The 21,932-nt window shown below is 54.6% G+C and overlaps 5 protein-coding genes across 5 annotated transcripts; 2 read left to right on the plus strand and 3 right to left on the minus strand.

Annotated features, from left to right (window-relative positions):
- Positions 1–226: 226 nt before the first annotated feature.
- LTHEOB_11477 (ABC multidrug transporter protein) lies at positions 227–4,859 on the minus strand (the record flags this gene model as incomplete). The annotated part of the gene is made up of 6 exons (XM_035508237.1): positions 227–513; positions 596–2,074; positions 2,114–2,372; positions 2,421–3,409; positions 3,464–4,406; positions 4,806–4,859. 6 exons carry the CDS (start codon positions 4,857–4,859, stop codon positions 227–229), a joined length of 4,011 nt encoding a protein of 1,336 aa, XP_035366406.1.
- A 639-nt stretch (positions 4,860–5,498) lies between these two features.
- On the minus strand, positions 5,499–7,512 carry LTHEOB_11478 (ABC multidrug transporter protein; the record flags this gene model as incomplete). The annotated part of the gene is made up of 5 exons (XM_035508238.1): positions 5,499–6,054; positions 6,111–6,233; positions 6,292–6,544; positions 6,600–7,213; positions 7,268–7,512. The coding sequence occupies 5 exons, from the start codon at positions 7,510–7,512 to the stop codon at positions 5,499–5,501; spliced, it is 1,791 nt and encodes a 596-aa protein (XP_035366407.1).
- A 584-nt stretch (positions 7,513–8,096) lies between these two features.
- LTHEOB_11479 (Arylsulfotransferase) lies at positions 8,097–10,167 on the plus strand (the record flags this gene model as incomplete). Its single annotated transcript, XM_035508239.1, has 2 exons — positions 8,097–8,204; positions 8,263–10,167. 2 exons carry the CDS (start codon positions 8,097–8,099, stop codon positions 10,165–10,167), a joined length of 2,013 nt encoding a protein of 670 aa, XP_035366408.1.
- Positions 10,168–13,226: 3,059 nt separating this feature from the next.
- Positions 13,227–15,238, minus strand: LTHEOB_11480 (Ankyrin repeat protein; the record flags this gene model as incomplete). Its single annotated transcript, XM_035508241.1, has 3 exons — positions 13,227–13,239; positions 13,298–13,868; positions 14,443–15,238. 3 exons carry the CDS (start codon positions 15,236–15,238, stop codon positions 13,227–13,229), a joined length of 1,380 nt encoding a protein of 459 aa, XP_035366409.1.
- A 4,341-nt stretch (positions 15,239–19,579) lies between these two features.
- LTHEOB_11481 (uncharacterized protein) lies at positions 19,580–20,447 on the plus strand (the record flags this gene model as incomplete). The annotated part of the gene is made up of 2 exons (XM_035508242.1): positions 19,580–19,583; positions 20,029–20,447. The coding sequence occupies 2 exons, from the start codon at positions 19,580–19,582 to the stop codon at positions 20,445–20,447; spliced, it is 423 nt and encodes a 140-aa protein (XP_035366410.1).
- Positions 20,448–21,932: the final 1,485 nt, after the last annotated feature.

The following is a 21,932-nucleotide window of genomic DNA, read 5'->3' on the forward strand; positions in this document are numbered from 1 at the left end:
AGCAGAGTCAACTAACGGTCGGCAGTCTACAGTTTCGTTCAGCGCCGGGTTTCACCAACGGGCGAGATGCTTCATCAAAAGGTATTGAATTGTTACATGAACATGCCATGCTGTCTAAAAAAAAATGCAATCAACTTTTTACCCGTCATCAGCAAACATGCAAGTGTGTTTTTACAAAAGGTTCATCATCATCCATCTCTCCGCATGACTCCCCATCATTTCCATATTACTGCAGCGTCTGGTGCACGACGCTCGACTTGTAGGCCTCGTTGCGCACCAGCAGCTCGTCGTGCGAGCCCGAGTCGACGCAGCGGCCGCCGTCGATGAGGAAGATCTTGTCGGCCTTGCGGATGGTGGCCAGGCGGTGGGCGATGACCATGACGGTCATGTCGCGGCTGATGCGGTTGAGCGTCGTCTGCCAGATGCGCTCGCTCTCGGCGTCGAGGGCCGACGTGGGTTCGTCGAGGAGCAGCAGTCGAGGCTTGCGGAGGAGGGCGCGGGCGATGCTGAGGCCTGTTGTTTTTGCGGTGTTAGTGGGAGGTAAGGGGGGAGAGGGGATGGAGGGGGGGAATGGGAAGGATGGAAAAAAACGTACGTTGCAGCTGCCCACCGCTAAACTGGCTCCCATTCCTGCCGCAGCGCGTGTTGTATCCTTCCGGCAAACTCATAATCGTGTCGTGGATATTAGCAGCCATACACGCGGCCTCTATATCCGCCCTCGACACGCGCACGCCCACGGGCGCACCCAGCCCGATGTTGAACGCCACCGACCCGTCGAACAGCACGCTCGCCTGCGGGACGAGCGCGATGTCATCTCTAAACGACGCATCCGTCCCGCTCGCCACGTCCTTGCCGTCCAGCTTCACCGAGCCCGACGTCGGCCGGTAGAAGCGCTCCAGCAGCGCAAAGGCCGTGCTCTTGCCCGAGCCGGACGGTCCCGTCAGCGCGACGAACTGGTTCGGCGACACGCTTATGTCCAGGCCCTTGAGGACTGGTACGTTCGGCCGCGACGGGTAGGCGAAGCGGACGTCCTCGAAGGATACGCTGACGCCCAGCCCGGCGTTGAGTGGCCGGTTCCCGCCGCCCAGCTCCTTCATCGGCATCATGCCGACGGCTGAGTCGTCGTCGTCGTCGTCGTCCTGGTCGGCGGCACTGTGATTGTTCTGGTGCCGCACATCCAGCACCTCCGCCGACGGCGCCGCCGGCGGCATATCGTCGATCAAGCCCAGGATCCTCCGCGCCGCGACGGCGGCCCGCGAGATATCCGGCGCCAGCGAGAAGAACTGGCCGCAGCTCTGGGCGCTGAACAGCAGGGCCGGCAGCACGACGAAGAACTGCGTCTGCGTGTAGTTGCCGTTGGCCGTCTGCTTGGCGCCCCACCAGTAGGCCAGGGCGTAGATGAGGTTGGTGACGCTGAACGACAGCGCCAGCCAGAAGTTGCTGGTGACGATGCCGCGCAGCGTCGCGGCGTAGGGGGCGCGCAGGGCGCGGCCGTAGACGCGCAGGGAGAGGTCTTCCAAAGCGAAGGCGGCGACGGTTTGGATGCGGTCGACGGCTTCTTTGGCGACGGCGACGGACTGGTTGAAGGCTTTGGCGTGCTTTTCGTGGAATTGCGCCAAAGCGCGCAGCCGCATGAAGCCTGCCGCGAGGAGGACGGGGACCGTGGCGAGGAGGACGATGGCGATTTTCCAGGCGACGATGTGCGCGAGGACGATGCCTAGACCGAGGGAGACGACGATGCTGTACGCGATGCCGAGGACGGACCCCGTCATGCCGCTCAGGCTGTTGGTGTCGGTGGTGAGTTGGGCCAGCAGGTTGTCGGGCGTGCGGCCGGCCGACTCGTGCCAGGAGACGTCATGGTGGAGGAGGGAGCGCAGGGTTAAGATGCGGGTTTTGAAGAGGACCTTTTCCGCGACGTAGCCGAAGGATGTCCCCCTGATGACGTTGGCGCTGAAGTTGGCGATGGCCAGCAGGAAGAATAGGCGTGAGAAGAAGACGCCCGCCCACCGCACGGCGGCTTCGCCGCGGCAGGGCGTGAGGTGTCCGATCATGTTGCCGAAGATCAGCGCTTCGCCTGAGTGCGAGCACCCGACGATGGTGGCGGCGAGGATACCGGTCAGCACGTAGGTGCGCCAGGGACGCGCCATGCTGACCACTTCGACGAAGGTGGTGAGGAAGGAGGGGGCTTTGTCGGATGATGTCTGTTGGGGAGACTTGGAGTTGTTCTGCTTCTCCTCCTGCGACTCGAGCAGCGGGAGGTCTTCATCGTCGTCGCCGTCAGAGTCGATATCGACGTCCGTCATGTCCTTCTCCGGGCCCGCCATCGCCGCCGCCGCCGACGCGGACGACGCCTCTCCGGCATCGATCAACGGCTGAGCAGCATCGCGGTCCTCCTGCGCCTCCAAATCCTGCGCCCTTACCAGCCCGGCGAACAAGCCGCCCTTGGCCAGCAGCTCGTCGTACGTCCCTTCCTCGACGACCTTGCCCTTGGCCATGGCGATGATCTTGTCCGCGTTCTTGACCGTCGCCAGCCGGTGCGCGATCATGATGATGGTGCGGCCCCGGCACACCTCCTCCAGCGCCGCCTGGATCGCCTTCTCCGACGCCGAGTCCAGCGCCGACGTCGCCTCGTCGAGGATGAGGAGCGGAGCATCTCTGACCAACGCACGCGCGATGGCCACGCGCTGCTTCTGCCCGCCGCTCAGCCGCGACCCGCCGGGACCCACCGCCGTCGCCATGCCGTGCTCGAGCGTGCCCGCGAAGTCGAGCACCCCCGCGCGCCGTGCTGCGTCGAGGACTAGTCGTACGACTGTTTTCGCGGTGGCCGACCCGCTGGCCGCTAGCTCGAGCGAGGTGCCCTGCTTGCGGACGGCGTCGGCGACCAGCCCCAGCCCGCCGTCGGCCACGCATTCCTGCAGCAGCGAATGCCCGGGGCGCGCGGAGCCGACGAGGCCGAAGGCGATGTTCTCGACGATGGAGACGTCGAAGAGCGAGGGGTTCTGCTCGACGATGGCGACGTGCGAGCGGAGCCAGCGCGCGTTGAGCGAGCTGAGCGGCGCGTCGTCGAGCGTGATGGTGCCGCTGTCGACGTCGTAGATGCGCGGGATGAGCGAGGCGAGCGTCGATTTGCCGCTGCCGCTGGAGCCGACGATGGCGGTGGTTTGGTTGGCCGCGATGGAGAGGGTGAGCGAGTCGAGGACCTTTGCGGCGGGCCGCGAGGGGTAGGTGAAGGTTACGGAGGAGAAGTCGATGGCGCCGCGGAAGGGGGCCGACGGGATCTCGCCGTGGTAGTCGGACGTGCCGTCGATGTGGCTGGCGCGGTCGATGGTTTCGAGGAGTTTGGTGGATGCGGTGGCGGCTGAGGAGAAGATGTTGAGGAAGGGGGAGACTTGGGTGAGCATGAAGGAGGCTGGGGAGATTTATTAGTTGCCATCTGGGAACTAGGATTTGGCAGAGTGCTTACCGTTGATCAGGACCAGCAGGCAGGTGTAGACGCGGCCGAAGGTGAAGCCCGTGTCGTTGACGACAGAGTCGGCGATCTGCCCGCTGCCCAGCCACACCGAAACCGAGTTCGCCGTGTGCGCGACGAAGAAGAGGAAGCCGAGCTGGATGGCGGCGGCGATGAAGCGGCGCACGGCGGCGGGCTGGGCCTTGAGGAGGTGGTCGGCGAAGATGGTTTCGAGCCGCGACTCCAGCCGGAAGGCCTGCACCACCTGGATATTGGACAAGCTCTCGGCCGCGATGGAGCTGGCCTCGGCCACGGCCGCATCGACCGTCTTGGAGTACTTTTGGGAAAAGTACTTTCCAATGTGCACCATGGCGTAGTACGCCGGCACGAGCGCGAACAGGATGACGGCGAGCCGGGAATCCACCACGAACGCGACGATGTACGCCGTGATGAAGTTGGACACGCTCGCGACGTAGATTCCCACCTTCTCCGAGACGCCCTGCTGGATCGTATGCAAATCGCCGTCCAGCCGCGCCGCAACCTCGCCGGCGGGCATGGTGTCGAAATACGCCGCTTCTTGCCGCAGCAGGGCGCGCAGGTAGCGCGTGCGCAACCGCCGCACCACGCGCTCGCCGAACAGCGTCCAGCACCCCATGTAGACGTAGATGGTGGCGAAGTTGGCGACGGCGAACAGCGCCACGATGATGACCTTGCGCCGCACCATCTCCTCCAGGTTCGCCGGCGGCTCGTCGATGCACGCCGAGGAATTCAGGTCGTCGACCAGCTTGCCGAAGTAGATGCACAGCAGCGGGAACGGCATGCCCGCCGCCACAGCCACGAGGCTGCCGACGACCAGCAGCGCCACGTCCAGTGGCTCGGGGTGCGCGTCCAGCAGCAGCGAGAAGAAGGCGGGATTGACGACCTTGGAGGCCAGCCGCCTGGCGACCGACTGCCTGGGCTGTGGGAGCTACATGGTCAGCGAAATGTTCAGATTGAGAGCTGTGGTGGGGAGAGCTTGCCGTAGAACCTGCCATGGCGCGCTGCTGTTTACCGCCAAGGCGTATTGCTCGCTCAACGGGGAGTAGAGAGATGGGAAGCTCGAAAAAGCACCGAGTTGGTGTTTTTGCTCCAATCGATAACAAACCGTAGCAATGCGGGTAAAAAGTCAACCGGGCCCCATCCCACGCCCGAGATCGCAAGACCGAGAGGTAACCATGACGCCCCGGGGCATGATGCCTGCCAGGGTCAAAATCTGATTAGATTGGCCGAGCGGTGCCCTTCCACCAACTCCACCATGCATATGCGCCCCGCATGAAAAATGCCATGGGATCCTTCGCGCCCCCGGTCCAGCCCGCACGGCCCAATCATCTCCCCCGGCAGCGCCCCCCGGCTCGGCTCGCCAAGCCACCATTGACGGATCAGATAATTTTTAACGACCTACGGCGATCGGCATGCATGCGCCCGATGATTTCTACATCGGCCTCTTTTCGCCCGCCGGTCCTTTTCTTTGCTATTGCAGTGCCGCTTCCCACTCCCTCGGTTTCCTCCCTTGCACCGCTCCCGGAGTGGCCCGCAAGCTCGGCACGGCGATGACTTGCCGCTGTGCCTTCTTGGCTGCCGCGTACTCCCTGTCTAAGTCCCGCTATCCGGAGATGCGTTTCTTTTCGCTTGCTGGGACACAAGCACGGTATTTCGGTGACGCCGCGTTGGCTGAACACGATGCGGCGCGGTGGATCTATGACCAACCGCTACTCGATCTGGCGATGCTAAATTTGGCATTCGACGACGAGCATTGCCCTGAGATTTGGTGTCGCTTTGTTCATGCTGCTATTCACTGAATTGTTTTGCACTCGTAAGTTTCGCCACCAAACAAAGCCAAGCTCCAATTACCAAATCCAGCAACAGCCCTATGTATCTACCAATCAATCTAATCTGCAGAGAAATAAAAAGCCCAATCAATCAATCAACCCAACCCAACCAAACAACCCAGCCAACCGCCGCCCCCGGGGATATATGCAACAACAACAGTATTTTGTAGAACACACCACATCTAGAGCACGCGACCCTTGTTCCTGCGCGTCTCCTTGACATTGTAGTCCTTCCAGCACATGACGAGCGGAATCGTGAGGATCAGAATCGCCATGGCGGCGATGCTCTGGTACTTCATCGCGACACCATACGCCCAGTTGATGCCGTCGCGCATCGCCGTGCCCTTTGCGTACTTGCGCTGGACCACGAGCGAGCCGTAGATCTGGGCGATGGTCTTGGCGCTCGCGTCGGGCAGCGCCTCCGCCAGCTTGTTCGGGAAGATGTTGGTCCACAGCGCTCCGGACACGCCCGACCCGATACCGGATCCGATGCTGGTGAAGAGGGACAGGAGGGCGATGCACACGGCGACGTTGGCGTGCTTGGCGGCCGTCATGACGGCCATTTGCTCCGTCACGACGAGCGTGGCCGCGCCGATGGTCATGAAGATTTGCACGCCGATGATGGATTGCACGGATTCGCCGGGCTGGCGGTACTTGATGAAGAGGCCCGAGGCGCAGACGACGAGGGGCGCGGCGACCATGGCGAGCCACTTGAAGTGGTTGGTGTAGCGGATGGCGCTGGTGGAAGAAGTCGTTAGTTGTGGTTCTGAGGGAGAGGATGATGAGGGACTTACGATCCGGTGACGAAGGCCCAGACGCAGGAGCCCAGACTGTAGATGCTGCCGACGTAGCCGGCCTGGGAGATGGTCTGGTACAAGGCCACCTGCAGGAAGGAGGAGAAGTACGAGCTCCAGCAGCTGTGTGGGAGAAGGTTAGTTTCAGCCAAAATTGCGAAAGTGGAACAGGGAGACGTACGCAGAAGCGACGAAGAGACAGCTGGAGACGAGGCAGGCGGGGAGAACGGTGCGGTCGACCAGAACCTCGAAGGGAACGAACGAGACGGGAGAGAACCACTTCTCCCAAACGGCGAAAGCAATGACGAGGACGCCACCGACGACGATCATGGCGATGATGGACGCCGACTCCCACTTCCTCTCCTGGTAAGTGGCGATGGTCAGCGGGAGAAGGATGAGAGAAAAGCCCCCGGTGACGAGCAGCATGCCAATGACTGATGTTGCGTTAGCTCATTTTTTCCCCAGGCTAAATTCAGGCTCCTTTCATACCATCGAATTCGACAAAGTAGTGCTTGGTCGACTCCCAGAGAGTGCGGCCAGAAGCCTTCCTCGGGGCAAATCCGTTCAGACGAGCCTGCTTGCGGATGTACATGAAGAGGCCTGCCATGGGGAGACAGATGGCGGGGATGACGATGGAAAAGCAACCGAATCCCCACCTCCATCCGGCACCGTAGTAGAACTTCTCGGCCGCGGCAGGGCCGGCAAAGGCGGTGGCCAGGTACGGGGTGGAGTTGACGGCCATGATCAGGCCACGGTTGCGCAGGCTGGACGTGTCGGCAACGAAAACATCGATAACGTAGCCAATGCCCGTGTAGCCGATCTTGTAGAAGACGGCGGCGGCGGCGTACGTCTGCACGTTGTCACAGACGGCCATCATGATGAGGCCGATGGTCATGATCAGCACCATCAGCAGGAATCCTTCGACGCGGCCCCAGATGTCGATGACCTTGGCGATGGGCAGACGGATGACACCGCCCACGATGGACGACACGACCGTCGTCGCCGTGAGCAGACCGTGCTTGCCGAACGCACTCGTCACGTAGGGCGTCAGGTTGATGTATGTCATGGACAGCATCGACATGGCCCAATGGTTGAGATAGATGCTTTTTTCGGCAATCAGCTGGTGCACCCGCGGTGCTGTTTGGGGGCCAACTCACAAAGCATAGGCAATGTACATGCTCTTCTTGTCCCAGTGAGAGGTGATGGCCTCCATCTCGGCAACACCGTGGAACTGGTGGCCCTCATCTTTCTCGCTGTCGTGGTCAGAAGGCACGGCGTGAGCAGTCTCGCTGGCCTCAAACTTGGGCTCGATGGTGTCCGAGTTGGCGGTACGCTGGGCCTCGGGTTCGGGCACCAGCTCGTCCGGCTCGGATCTCTTTGCGAAGGGGTTCTTGAAGGCCATGGTAGATGGAACTGATAAGATGGACGAGCGATCGACGGCACTGCTCTGGGCGGGAGGCAGTGGTTGGTGATGGCTAAATAAGGGAGTTGCAGAGTTTGAAGGCCCGACACCGCGGTAGCGACGCAGCGGACGAATTCCAGAATTGAGGGCGCGCTGGCGAATTCGGTCACGCGTGGCGGACGAGGGACAGCAGGACGGGTTCGATGGCGGCCGCGACTCGCTCTTGCAGCCGGAAGATCCCGCCGTGCATGAACAGAAGCGAAACGAAAATTTCTGTGGTTCGAGGGCGTGTCGCCTCAGGCGGCAAATGCTACGTGTAGATGTGCATGCGCATCGGGCGAGAGGTCGCACGGGGCAAGGAATCGCCGGGGTGGAGGGTATTCTCGGAGCTGACAGGGGCGGGCGCGGGCACTGAATCATCATCAGCTCCGCGCGATCAGCGCTCCAATTTTCGGCCATAACAATGCCTCAGCGCTCCAACATCTATTCCGCACCGGTTCTCTACCCGGTATCGGCCAGCCACGCCCGAGTTTCTTGAAATATTCGCGGTGCGAACTTAGTCGACCAGCACGCCCCAAAAAAATATGGCAGCCACCACTTCGCTGCTGACGCTGCTGCTGACGCTTCTCGCCTGCAGCGCCGCTGTATTGGCAGCCGAGGCCGAGACAGACCCGGTCTCTTTCTTCTATTCGGTATGCATGCGCCGCTCTCTCAGACCACACTGCGAAAACTAACTAACAACCTACACAGCGCCCAGACATCAAGCCACCGGACATTAACATCGACGTGTACGACCCCGACGCCGTGTCTGACGGTTACATCTTTGTATCACCATGGCGCCTCTCTGAAGAAGGTCCAGATCGTGGACCTTACATATACGACAATGCGGGGGACCTGGTATGGGCCGGCGCTGCTGACTTCGGCCCTGTGACTGTCCACCACCCGCATGTCTGCCAGTACAAGGGCCGCGACCACCTGTGTATGTTCTTCTGCTTCTTCCAAGGCACTACGAACCCAGGCTTCGGTCGTGGCATGGGCGCCATTCTGGATGAGTCGTATCGCGTAGTCAAGACGGTCCAGGCAACTGGATCAGTGCCTGCCTCGGACATGCACGAGTTCAACTTGGTCGATGGTGGCAGAGGAGCGATTCTCAACGTCCTGTCGCCACGCCAGTACGACTTGTCGCCGTTTGGCCAATCTTCTGGCATGGGCTGGATCATCGAGTCCATCTTCCAAGAAGTCCGCGTCGAGACTGGGGAACTGCTCTTCGAGTGGCGGAGCCTGGATCATGAAGAGACCTCGCCCAAGAACAGCCCGCTGCCTCTCAACGGCAACTTTGTCGCCGGCGATGGCAGCAATCCCGACAAGCCGTGGGACTACTTCCACACGAACTCGATCGACAAGAGCCGGGGCGGCGACTACCTGATCTCAGCCCGCCACTTCAGCACCCTCTACAAGATATCCGGCAAGACGGGCAAGGTCGTCTGGGAGCTGCGGGGCCTGGAAAACGAGCCCTACGCCAAGGACTTCAACTTCTCCAGCCAGCACGACGCGCGCTGGGTGTCGGACAACGCGACGCACAGCGTCATCACCGTCTTCGACAACGCGTGGGACGGCATGACGACCACGAACGCCTACTCGCGCGGCCTCATCATCGTGCTCGACCACGCCGCCAAAACGGCCAAGCTCTTCGGCGAGTACGTCTACGACGACGGCGAGCTCCTCGCGCACTCGCAGGGCAGCATGTCCATCATGCCCGACAACGACAACGCCTTCGTCGGCTGGGGCGCCGTCCCCTTCTTCTCCGAGTTCACCAAGGACGGCGCCCCCGTGCTGCGCGGCCAGGTCGGCCGCAACGGCTCCGAAGTCATGGTCTACCGCTCGCGCAAGCACACGTGGACGGGCGTGCCCAGCGCCGCGCCGACGCTGTGGACGTACTCCAAGGACGGTGTCAACGACACCGTCTTCTACGTCTCCTGGAACGGCGCCACCACCGTCGCCAGCTGGAAGTTCTACGCGGCGCGCGAGCCCGCCGGCCCGTGGAGCCTCGTCGGCGCCGCGAACAAGACGGGCTTCGAGACGCGGCTGCGCGCCGAGAACTACACGCAGTGGTCGTACGCTGAGGCCATCGATGCCGACGGCGTGCTGCTGCGCCGCAGTGCGATTGTCAGCACCTTCGTGCCGTCGGAGCAGCTGCGTCCGTTCTGCGGCGACCTGGCGTGCATCACGCAGAATGTGTCGAATCGCGATATCCTGCCGCTGCCGCCGGCGGTTGAGGCGCAGCATCCGGATCAGTTCGTCTTCAATGCTGGGTTTGACGGGAAGAGGCATTACCCCCCGCAGCCTGGAAGGCCGAAGATCTCTCTCACGGCGCAGGTGCTGCCGCCTGTGTTGCTAGGCTTCGCGGGTTTCTTTATTGTGTTCTTGTTTTGGTTGACGCCGAAGTTGGATGCGAAGTGCTTTGGGAGGTCGAAGGGCTACAAGAGGGTGCAGGATCAGGGAAGCGATCCGGGTACGCCGGGGTTCAGTGAGATTCAGGAGAGGAGGCAGCAGCCGGAAAGCCCGGAGATGGCTGTGTTGGATACAGATGAGGAGAGTGAGGGGGAAGAGAATGAAACCGATCGCTTGACGGGAAAGTCTGGAGAGAGTCATTGATGGAATGAAATAAAATCAAAAAAAGGTTGGGTCACGTCAAAAAACTTTTATTTAGCTTATTTTCATTGTTTTCAACTTCATTGTCACCAGGCCTAAGGCTAGAATGATTTCGCCGTGAGAGCTATCACCATGTATCACCTTAGACTTAGGAGAATTCATTGCGCAATGCCTACTGCAAATCACGTAATACTAGAAATGCCGCTAGTGCCGCCCATATAGTCCTTTTCCTTGGCTAGACCCATCACCCCCTGCAGCCCCAGACCAGTGATGATGTCTGTCTATCATCTGACCGCACGTCTCATGTCGCAATACGTGGTGAAGACCGACTACATTGGATGCAGTGAATATGTGACATGATCACTAAGAGGGTAGGTAACTCGGAGGCGGCCATACGACTCGGGGCTGAGGGGGAGGGGGTTTGGTATTACAGCCGACGGCTAGCTTTTATGCCATATGTACTTAAAGCTATCATGCGGATGTGAATGTAGAATTAATAATTGTACATTCACGCCTGGATCATAGCTTCAACTACCCATATGCGTTCCTTTTCTTTTCTCCCACTTTTATTTAAAAAGGCAAACAAAATCCGAAATTTACGCTATATTCCAGGGGCCTACTATTCTTCGCGCTAGCCATCGGCTACAGTATTCCTCTGTATATCCTTGTCAAACGACTAAGCTACCAATGAAGCTGCTAGAGTGCAGAGTGCAAGATTTCGTAATCATACAGTAAACCACCACCCTTCCAAAACTTCTCCTACTGGGGAATTTGCAGGCAACCCCAGTCCGTTCCTTTTGTGTGATACTTGGTATGAAAAGAAAAGCCATCATCACCGTTTTCCGAAAGGCTTTCCAAGTATACTTGGGAGCTGCAGAGGCTGTCCCAATCGTTGACGTTATAGCACCTAGAGGAAGAGGATGAAGGTTCCTGTCCATGATCATCCACGGAGAGGCGCGTTTGGCCAAAGTTGCTGGATGGTAAATGGTTTGCCAAAACTTTGGCCTTTGTGGTGGCTGAGCCCTTCCTAACGCTTTCTGATTTTCAACCGCTCTAGAATGCCTTTGTTACAAGATGCTCGAGCCACGTCAAATACATATTCCTGCTTCCAGTATGGGAGCCCAACTAAATCAACCAAGTCCGCTCCAGTCTCCAGAAGATATCGAACAATATCACCCCGCTTCTTAAAAGCCGCTAACCGTAGTATTCGGCCACGGCCAGGTGAGAGACCGTTTGGATCGGCTCCTGCTTTGATCAATAGCCGAAAGGCTTCCTCGCTCTTGCTGTAGCACGCAGCTTCAAATATTGTCCCATGTCTGCCGACTTCAGAATAGATATTAGCCCCTGCATTAAGAAGTAGCTCAATGCTTCGGTTGTGCCCATTCTCAATTGCAGCGTGCAGAGCAGTCCCGTGAAAGCCCCCCTCTGCATTGACATCGGCTCCATGTTCGAGCAACATCTTGGTAATAGCCTCATTTTCTCTGGTTTGAGAGCAGGACTCTTGCAGAGGACTTCCAATATTGGCATCGGCCCCTTTTTCAAGGAGGAGCTTCACCATCTCTGAATTCCCTGAAACGCATGCGGTAACTAAGGGATATCTAGACAACTCCCCTCTTTGGTTGACATCAGCGCCTCTCTCAAGGAGCATTTCCACGATGGCGCCGTGATTTTGGATGCATGCAGCATTCAAAGGACTTCCGTATACACTGCTCTCGTCGCTGTTGACATCGGCTTTGCTGTCAAGTAGAATCTGGACAATTCTCTCGTGTCCCTGGTGGCATGCAGCTACCAAGGCAGACCCGTAGCCTAGGGCTGAACCTGGCGCATATTTTATTTCCTCATGCTCGTCGACCCCGAAACGATCCAGAGTATCCTTGTAAAATGAATCTGGAAGCGCAACCGCATCAATAAATCCATCAATCCCTGCCTTCTCGTTCGCTCCGACACCGGCGCTAAGCAATTCTTCAACAATTCGGGTGAGCCCCATCGCAGAAGCAACGTACAAAGGAGGGCCTCCGTACATTATATCGTGATAATACGAAGTCCAGTGTTGTAGCTTAGAACCATTGTGAATCAGAAACTTCAGAATGGAACTGTAAGCTTCCTCTTGAACCGTCCGTTCTTGTAGACTGGCGTTAAGCGCAACTGCTTGGGATACAGGATTAGTCTTTCTTTGATGTCGATATTCCTGTTCCTGTACAAGATCCTTCCAAATATTGTCTACATGGTATAGCCAGACATCATAAATAGGACGTTTCAGGTCGGATGGGCTTGCATGTGTGAGAAATGAGTCCATATAACCCAGGCAGACTCCCACAATAGCTGCTTTTGCCGGGATTTCCCGAAACCTGTACTTCGGTGGATCTCCAGGGCCCGTGTAAAGCAAGTAGTCTCTTACGGACGAGTGCGCAATTTGAAGCCACCCCGTATCATTGTTCCTCCTGATGAACGTTGACATAAGGCTCGACAACTTATCGAAGCTGTTCATTCTCCTCGTCGGATCAATTCCACACCCTGGAGGAGCGTCCAGGTCGACACTAGTTGCGTTTAATATTGCTTCTTCATTGAAGCGTGCGGGAGAGAGTAGTATGAATTGCAAGATCCGGATAGCGTCAGATTCATGGGGTTTGGTTTCTTCGAGACTTCGGGCATAGATTTCGTCCAATCCGTTAGGTAAGCTCTCGAGAGCTCCTTTGATCTTCTGAATTGTGCCCATCTTCCCCAGCGAGTCAATGGTCAAGGAAGCCCAGCGAAACCTTAAGTTAAATTGCATTAGTTCGTATTTACAACCGCGAAGGTTTTCAAGTCTTACATAAAGCCAGATTTGTCAACCAAGCATTTTTCCATTTCGTTCATGATTGGGTGCCACTGATCCATATCTCCTTGATCTTGCAGCTCAGCTTCTAGAGAAAAGCTCATTTTGGTGTTTCTTCTCCACTCTGCAAACCCCTCATCGTTGCTGAGGCGTTTGTGGATGTATTGGCGGATGTTAGCCTTAACTTTGGCAGACTCATTCTCGATACATATCTCTCTCCTCCCTGGGCATCGAGAACCAAGAACATTCACGATATCTTGCTGGTTGCTTCGGCTTGTAATGAGGGTTCGGAGTGCGCAACCCCCGGGTCCCTCATACTGCGTTCGTGGTTTCAGCCATCGCAGAAGTTCGTCTCTGTCAGTGCCTTTTCTTGTTGATTCATCGAGAGCGTCAAGAACCACTTGGACCTCACCCTCCTCTTCTACCATCTTATCGAACATGTCTCTCAGCTTCTTTATTGTCGGAGTTGGAGAATTCCGGTCCTCGTACAACTGTCGCACCAGGGTTTTCACGTTTTCGTAGTCGGAGCGCGAGAAAAGTTGCCAGATGAGCGAACGGAGGAGAGAGTCAAGTGATTGCTTCTTCAGGTCTCGGAAATCAAAGAAGAAGTAGAGGCACAGCTTCCCCTCTGCTGAGAGCTGTTTTACCACAGTGGAGGCAAGAACAGTCTTCCCACAGCCAGACTGCCCATGCAACCAGATGTGGTGAATCCCATGAGATGACCAGTCTCTGTAGTCTTCGTGTTCGAAGAACCAGGTGCTCTCCGTTTGGTAGCGTTCTATTTCATTCTGAGCTTGGTCGAAATTGGTCTGTTGGTCAGATGGTTTCAGCCAGTCATGGATCTGTTTGTCAGATATCTTCTGAAGGTCGGTTCTCATGATTTTCACATCTGCAAATAAGTCAGAAAGGTTTCTATGAATCAATATGGTGTAAGTGTGGCTATAGTGGCAACTAACCCCGCTGAATCTGTCCAATGATCTCTCTAGCTGGCTTCGACAAAGATACCTCAGCAGTCGAGAGTACTCGGAGCAACTCTCTAGCATATGACGCCGCAGTCAATGCAGCATAGTTATGCCACATATCGTTCTTATGAGTATCCGCGTAATCACTGATTCCTCGAATTATCAAACAAGGGAAGTTGTCCATGAGCCCAGCGGCTTCCATCTCGAAGCAAAGGCAATCGCCGCCGTTGGTGTCCTGCTTCAAACTGGCTACAATTTTGTCTCTCGTCCTGGCGCTTTTGATAACCTTGTTTCCTGATGCAATCAGGCCGTAGCGAATTCGTGGAATGTTCGGTAGGCGCCGTGGATTTCTCTTGACCAACATCCTTGGATCGCAACTGGCGCAATCCTTGTGTGACGGGCGAGAGCGTTGCAGTGACCGGAAGAGTGAAGAAACAATGGACCATCGTACAGAACCCGGACCATGGTACCAGGACTGAAATAATCGATCGTTTTCAATACCTTGATAGGTATAGGTAGGCTCGTTGTCCAGATTCAAATCAGTCTCCTGAATCTTCGAGGACGCTCTTATCACTGTTCTGATCAGTGAAGATGCCGAGTCGCACGCTTTCAAGGCAGTTATGGCACTCAGAAGAGCCGCCGGCGGACTGTTCAACTGTCCTTTGCGCTCGAATCCCTCTTCCTCCTCGTCTCCAAAATCGTATTGAACTACGCCAGCAGTTGTTCCAGATCCTAGGGAGACAACAACATCCCCAAGGCGGATGTCATTGGAAGTGGGAACACCACCACCGATGCCGACCATCAGACCTAGTCGGATGGATGGAAATGTGGTGACCATTAGCCTGGCGACATCGGCAGCGGTAACGATTCCAGGTTTCCTTGCCGGAAAGGAGGCGATCACTACGTTGTGCGCCGCTTCGCTTTGCGTCGACATACTTCCCCAAACGTAGTGGTTATAATCGACGTCGGGTTTGCGGAAATCGGCAGGTGGTTCATGTTCTTCATCCAGCACAGATTTGGCTGCTTTCATCTCGTTCGGCAGTGCGGTGATGATGCCAATTGAGTAGTCGCCGCATCGCAGTTTTTTGCGAGGTCCGTTACCTGTTGTAGCAGAGATGTCGCCGTACATGGATTCGATTTGTTGAATATTGATGGTCTCATCCTCTACCGGAGGTTGAAATGTGGTGAGTTCGGTGACGTTATCACGGTTTGAGAGGAGGAAACGATGGACGACAGCTATAATCCCAATAGCGGTGAAAATAAGCTGTGCGTAGGACCAAAGGTCTGCCAGACCCATTGGAGATGGAGTAGTTATTTCAAGATTGCAACACAAAAGAATAAAAACGATGAGTTGAGACAATTTGGGTGATGTGCAATGCTGAAGGGAAGACGAAAATAAGCCAGTTGGTGCAAGGCAGCCTTTTTTCAATTGGTATGGTATCTTACAAACGGGGCAAACTGAAAGGCAAGGGCTGGATAAAACTGCACCACGCTCATATCAATGGCGGAAAATACTGGGGGCGGTCAAGGGCTGTGGTGGGGCCTAGGCTGAGGCGAGCTCTGTAACTGTGTGGCACAGTTACCCCACTGTGCCACCCCAACCAACCATGAGCGACGCCCCCACTATTCGCCTGCCAGGCTGCACCGTGGCGCAGTCTCACCGGTCAGTAATATGCACATACTATCGAAAATAGCGGGGTTGCGTCAATGTTGCAGCTTCGCTGAGCCTCAGCCATCCAAGTGACAGATCGGTGATTGGGCGAAAAGCCGGAAATTCATAATGGCTAGGCAGACACCTTTGTTTTCAGCCCTGATCACCACACTTCTACAAATCGTTTCTTTATTCACCCACTGGCACTGCGCGCAACCCCATGACCATCCTCTTCTCCTCCGAGCCGCATATAGCCGCCTTCAGAGTTCAGCCTGGTGAAGATCGATCTGTAACGGAATGAATAGATTGTTCGTTCATACTAAAATACAGGATAGAGTATGAGAGTATGAGATAAAGTGCTAAAATCACGTGATATGACTTTAGCACAGCCACCTTTAGCAGGTGTACAAAATAGGGAAATGGTGCATAGGATTGCTGTTTTATAACTTCCAAGCCTGTGACATCACTTTTCGGAACCCATTCACTGCTACCCCTTCCCTTTCTTCCACGCATTTGTCGTTCTTGAAGAGGAAGACGTTCAAGAAGTCGTTGTATTTTGACAGAAATTCTTAAGCCCCTACATTTGTTGCTACGCATGAGGCTAATGTTATAAGGAGTGTCCATCTTGACGGGCTTCTCTCGTGCATTTTTCTTCCTTCTTTTACGCGTTTGGCCTTACGATCATTCGAGACACTTGACATGTCTAACCCGTCAGGTATCTGCACTGGTATCGCCCACTCCAACCAGGTAGGTAGAGTGCTGCCTCTCCGTGAATGTCACATCATTGAAGTGGAGAATACAGTCAGCATTCAAAGGAGCCCAGTCTGAGATGGAAGATGATGCGAATATGAATCAACCACCTACCCCAGTGACCCGGCTTCTCGCGCGTTTTCGAAACGAGGATGGACGACCCAATTACCCGGAAGATCCCAAACTACTACAGTCATTACCGGCGTCTAGACTCAGCAACGCGAAAGATCCGCTTGATAGAGGCCCGTGCCGAAGGCGACCGCATTGCCTGCTTCCTATTTCGCACGACCCTTGCCAAGGCCCCTCCGTACCAAGCTCTCTCATATTGCTAGGGAAGTCTTGATGAGACTGTTCTAATCAATCTTGAGCTGGGAGAAAATACAACATTTGATACGGCCTGGTCAGATAAGGCCTCTCCCAGGGCCCTCTCTCAGCCGATCGCTATTGTCCAAGATTTCCAAATAACGACGAATCTGCACGCCGCGCTTCGGTCGTTCATCACTTCCCACGGCTCTCAATTCCTACGGGCTGATATGCTTTTCATTAACCAAGGCGATACGGAAGAGAGGAGCGACCAAGTCAGCTTCATGCGTGAAGTGTATGCATCAGCCGCCTCGGTCCGCATTTGGCTTGGACGATACCAGGACGGCATCCGCTCCTGGAGGATCCTGGCTTCACCGATCTCATGATGTTTTTCTCGTTTGTCCCGCAGATGCCCTTCGAAAAGCTCTTATGGTTTTCCGTTTTAAAGGAGTTCAGCGAAGCGATGTTTCAAACGCCATCAGATGACTATGCCCAAAAGCTGACCGCTCAAAGGCCGAGTGGTTGCAAGCCATACGCAGAGGTTAGCAAAGACAGAAACCCTATTCATTGGTCATCAACTCTTCAGGAGACGATCTACAATCTCGTTTTCTGGATGCACTATCCTCTTTTGTCAGTCTCAGACTCGGCAGTTCATGAGTATTTGCAGAGGGTCCTTCAACCATCATCCCCCGTCTGGAACTACTCGGCGGCATGTTGCTCGCACTGTCCAATTTACCCACACGTACTTTGTGGGAGGAAGAGAGTAGTCCATACTTTGAATTCCTCAACAGCACTTTCCGCATGGTTTACTGTTTCACAATCCATTTGGTTCCGGCGTATATGGGTTGTGCAAGAAATCTTGAGCAACAGACACGTTGAAGTCAATTACGAGTATAAAGCACCAAACATGTCTTTCTCTCTCTTCCCTTTCCTGAAGCTCTCATCTTTTTACCTCCAAGCTATTGTTGGAAAGTACTTATTTCATGCCCGATTCAGCGAAACGCCTATGCGATCTGGAGATGATCTTCGATTTCCATCAATTTGGCATTCCATATATGAATGGAGCTTGGGCACACCTCAACATATCCTTCGACCTTTCAATTTAGTATCCAAACAAAGTGGTAGCCGCACTGAACTCACGATAAGCCAAGTCTTATTGTCTATGAATGAGCTAGAAGCAAGCGACATCCGGGACAAGGTGAATGCCATCTCTTCAATACCAACCGACATTCCATCCTGGACGCCAGCGTTTCGGCCAAACTATACGGACTCAGTAAGATAGGCCTACACAAGGTTCATGCAATGGGTTGTCGAATCAAAAGGGTCTCTTAACGAGTTGAAGATTATTGAGCTAAACGCGCCTCACCGCCTTCACCTCGATCTTCCCAGCTGGATTCCCGACTTTTCGAGAATTCCACCAGTGAGCAGAAAGATCTCTGGACCTCAATTCTCAGCCTGTTGCACGAAACACACCCCTAGGATAAAGATTTCTAGTAATAATGTTCTTTCTGTTTGGGGGACGGTAGTTGCAATAGTCAGAGCTCCTGCATGGATGGAGCGGATTAACAAGGCATCTGCGAAGGAGTTCAATGCTGAGACTCTCGGAACATCACTTCTCAACACCCTATGGACTGTCTCCGCAATCAACCATACACTTTTCTTTCAACGGACACATAGTTCACCCGAGCACAGACAGCAACCCTTGTTGGAGTCTTTCTGCGACTCCCTGAAATTATTCATGTTCATGGGAGAAGAGACGCTCACAAAACTCCTGATTGGATTACTGCAATCCGAAAAAGCGCAGGGATCTCTGGATGACATGCCTGATCACGCAGTACGGGACCTCTGGCCGTTGCTGGAAAGGAAAGATCCAAAGTTCAGCTCGGGTCAGGATATTTCAACACCCGTTTGCATAAGAGAATTCGAAAAAGGGAGGCATATTGTCTTTTTCACCCGGAAAGGAAAACTGGGCATCTGCCACGAAAGCGTCCAGGAGGAGGACATCGTTGTCATACTAGACGGCTGCAATGTTCCATGTATTCTTCGCCGTACGCCGGATCCCGAAAATATGTCTCGATCAGAGCGGGTCACACAAGGGCCGAAGTACAAGTTTGTCGGCTTTTGCTGTCTCCCAGGCTACATGCAAGGCGAGATGTTCAACAGTCCTCACTTCCATGATCCTTTGCACGCAGATCCTCTAGATCCTGATTCTCTACGAGAAGAACTCAGATCGGAAGGTGGTTGTAGGGGGGTGTATAGGGGTCAGTGGTTCAACATCGAATGATCATGGAAGATGTTGATGAGCGAGCTTCAGGATTTGATTGGTACAGCTGCCATAGAAACTTTGTGTTGCTTTTTATGTGAACTGTGAGGGGAACGCTTTTCGTTTAAGGGGTATCTATTACTGTTTATTCATGGCAACTTCATCACGTGTTTCCTCCGCGTTTTCTCTTTTCCTCGGCAAATCCTTTATGTAAATAAGAAGCAGTTCTTCCTCTAGGAAACTAAACATGCTTACCAACAACTTCTGCTTAGATTTGCAGTAACGAAGAGGGTCTAAGTGTTGCCACATAATCAAGATGACAAAAGCGAGTTTGCCTGAACGGTGAGCGCTAGCACACATGCTAGCTAGAGAATTAAGGAGTCAGAGTTACGGTAAGGGTGACTATTGGAGAATCCATGTTTGGTGCCAGGCTGAGCTGGAGAGTAGAAGCTAGACAGCAAGGCAGGGCTGCCAACAAACGTGATTGTAGCATGTTTGCGCTACGCTTGATTGCGCTTCTAATCCAACCACATGCCTATCTCTATTAATATCTTACCCTTTACTGTAGCAACACATACAAATATATCCTTCTAATGAAATACCGTCAAAAAGTCCTTCTGACCGCAAATGGGCACAAGGCAAGGGCAGTCTTGCCTCCATTGTTGAGAGACATGGGTGCTTTCATCTTTTAACAGTATTGAGAGACGGCATGCTGTTCCCTGTATTAGTACGCCCCACATCCGGTGCAAGATCAGGTGTTATACTTGAAGCCGTAGGCACAGGTGTTATAGTTGGCTGGTATATCACAAATTTCTGTCCAAGTGACTGGACCTCTCGGCCCGTATATACATTCACTGCCACGGCCCAAGCCTAAATACCCAGCTGTCCACCGGTCCGGCCTTCTTTCTTCTTCTTCTCTACAACACCCACCTTCAAGCGACCGAACCACACTTGGCTTTCGCAACAGCCTCGCCCGCCTCCATTACTATCCTCATCGCCCTCGAGCCAGCATCCCACCTGAGCCCACCCAGAACCGCTATCCTCCTAAACAAACAACGAACCACGAAACTCAAAACAATGCGCCCGATGCTTCAGAAGTTCCTCCACCGCTGACACGCAGTGCTCGGCCTCGCGCGCCAGTCACCCGCATCCTGGCACGAGGATCGCCTCAGAGAGGAGATCCAAGAACGCGATGCCGCAGTCACCCTCGTGGAGCGGCTCAGCGAGAGCTCCGACGTCATCTTCACAATCAGCCGCGCCCAATACGATGGCTTCTCGGTCGGCGACCTGCCTCCCCTCGCCACCCTGCACAATGCGCCGGTCTACGCTTTCATGCTAGGAAAGTTCACCATGCGCTGGGCTTTCTATCGGACGGCGGCCTACCTCTGCGGCGCACCCAACTGGAAGTCCATCTGCGAGGTCGTCAACCCCGCTAAGGACAGCAAGCTGGAGCAGGTTGCGCTTCGCCACGACATCGACCCGGTCGTCTTCGTGCGTGTTGGCAACAAGTTGCGTCCGTTCTTCCCTCTTTTGCCGTAGAGGCTTGGTTCTGGCGATCATAAAGCCTGCTTGCTGAGGAGCCCAGTTTGCAGCGACAATCGGAAGATCATATGGTTGGCATGGATGGTTGATGGATGGTTGATGACCAACAGGGCTGGAGACGTTGGGAATCAGATGTGATAACAAAGAAGGAGCAAATTATTAGCGGTTCCTACAGCTAAGAGGACGGTGAAAAGACTATAGAGTATGGTTTCTGGTGTCATTCATGTCAAGATGTTGAAAGGCAAATATTGAAATTTCATTGGAAAGCTTGAAATTGAATCGTGTCTTGTTGAGAAGCCTTCCGTCGTGAACGTAGGCCGAAGAATAACTCCAAATATGTCTTTTATCTAGATCAACTGAGGTCCGTGAGAGGAACTGGCTGATAGCCTTTCGGTTCCGGGCGATAGCGCAGATATGTCCACTCCTTAGGCAAGTACCAACCGGGATAGCTGAGAAAGAAGGTCCAGTAACACACTTCAAATTCTTTTTAGAATATAGCCACCAAGTAGAGAGAGGAGACGAAACTTACAAAGCAGTGCACCTTGACTTGCAATCACGTCCAGTAATAAGCGTAGGTGAGACGGCGGACATAGCGAAAGAATACCTCCGCATGTGGACCGAAGCTGTTCAATATGTAAGATTTACATTGGCTGCAAATGTTCGTAACAAGCTATACTCACTATCAATATCACTGCAATTTGCCGAGTAGCGACGAACAGGTCCATCATGGAATAAGAGGATTCCGCTTCTGATAGTGTTGCAGCATGTTTTCGCTCGGCCGCTCGGGTAAAGGACTCGGCGTGCGCGTAATGAAGGTATGCAAAATAGACACAAAAGGGTACCTCGGGGAGGAGAGCAAAGATCCGCACCGGCGGTATGAACAATGCACAGATGCCAAAAAGATTGAAATGAAGTAGGTATGACGCAATCTTGCGTTCCTTCAGCAGAGTATAGCCATCTGGACCTGGTTGAAGGAAAGAGGACATGCGGGAAAAGGTTACGAGAACTTGTAGCATGATGAGATATGCGCCGAAGCTTACAAATAGTCAGCCATCCATCTGATGAAGCAGCACCGGGGATCCAAACTACCAGATGAAGGTATTGTCCAGGCTGACTGGTAAGGCACCCGGTGGCCCCCAATTCTTCACGATGATCTTTGGTACGAGGCAGCCGAGGGCAAGGAATGGGCCCGCGATCACCGAAGCCAAAGCGCACCATGTTCGATGCTTCAGCATCAGGATGAGCGCGACAATGGTGACGACAATGAACAGTATAAATGGCAGCAAGGAATGAAGGACCACTATTGTAAGAGAAATTAAGATCGGATTATTGTTGTTGTAAGCCATTTTGGGCGGGATGGAGTCGAAGACGAATGTGGGATGAAACTGGCGAGAGTCTAATATTTAACGGACGCAAGGAGGCAGACTTTGCAGAAATCCTGCCTTGGCATTGATCCTTCCATGATGTTGTCATACGAGCTGG

This window comes from Lasiodiplodia theobromae (genome assembly GCF_012971845.1).
Source record: "Lasiodiplodia theobromae strain AM2As chromosome Unknown scaffold_49, whole genome shotgun sequence".
Lineage (NCBI taxonomy): Eukaryota > Fungi > Ascomycota > Dothideomycetes > Botryosphaeriales > Botryosphaeriaceae > Lasiodiplodia > Lasiodiplodia theobromae.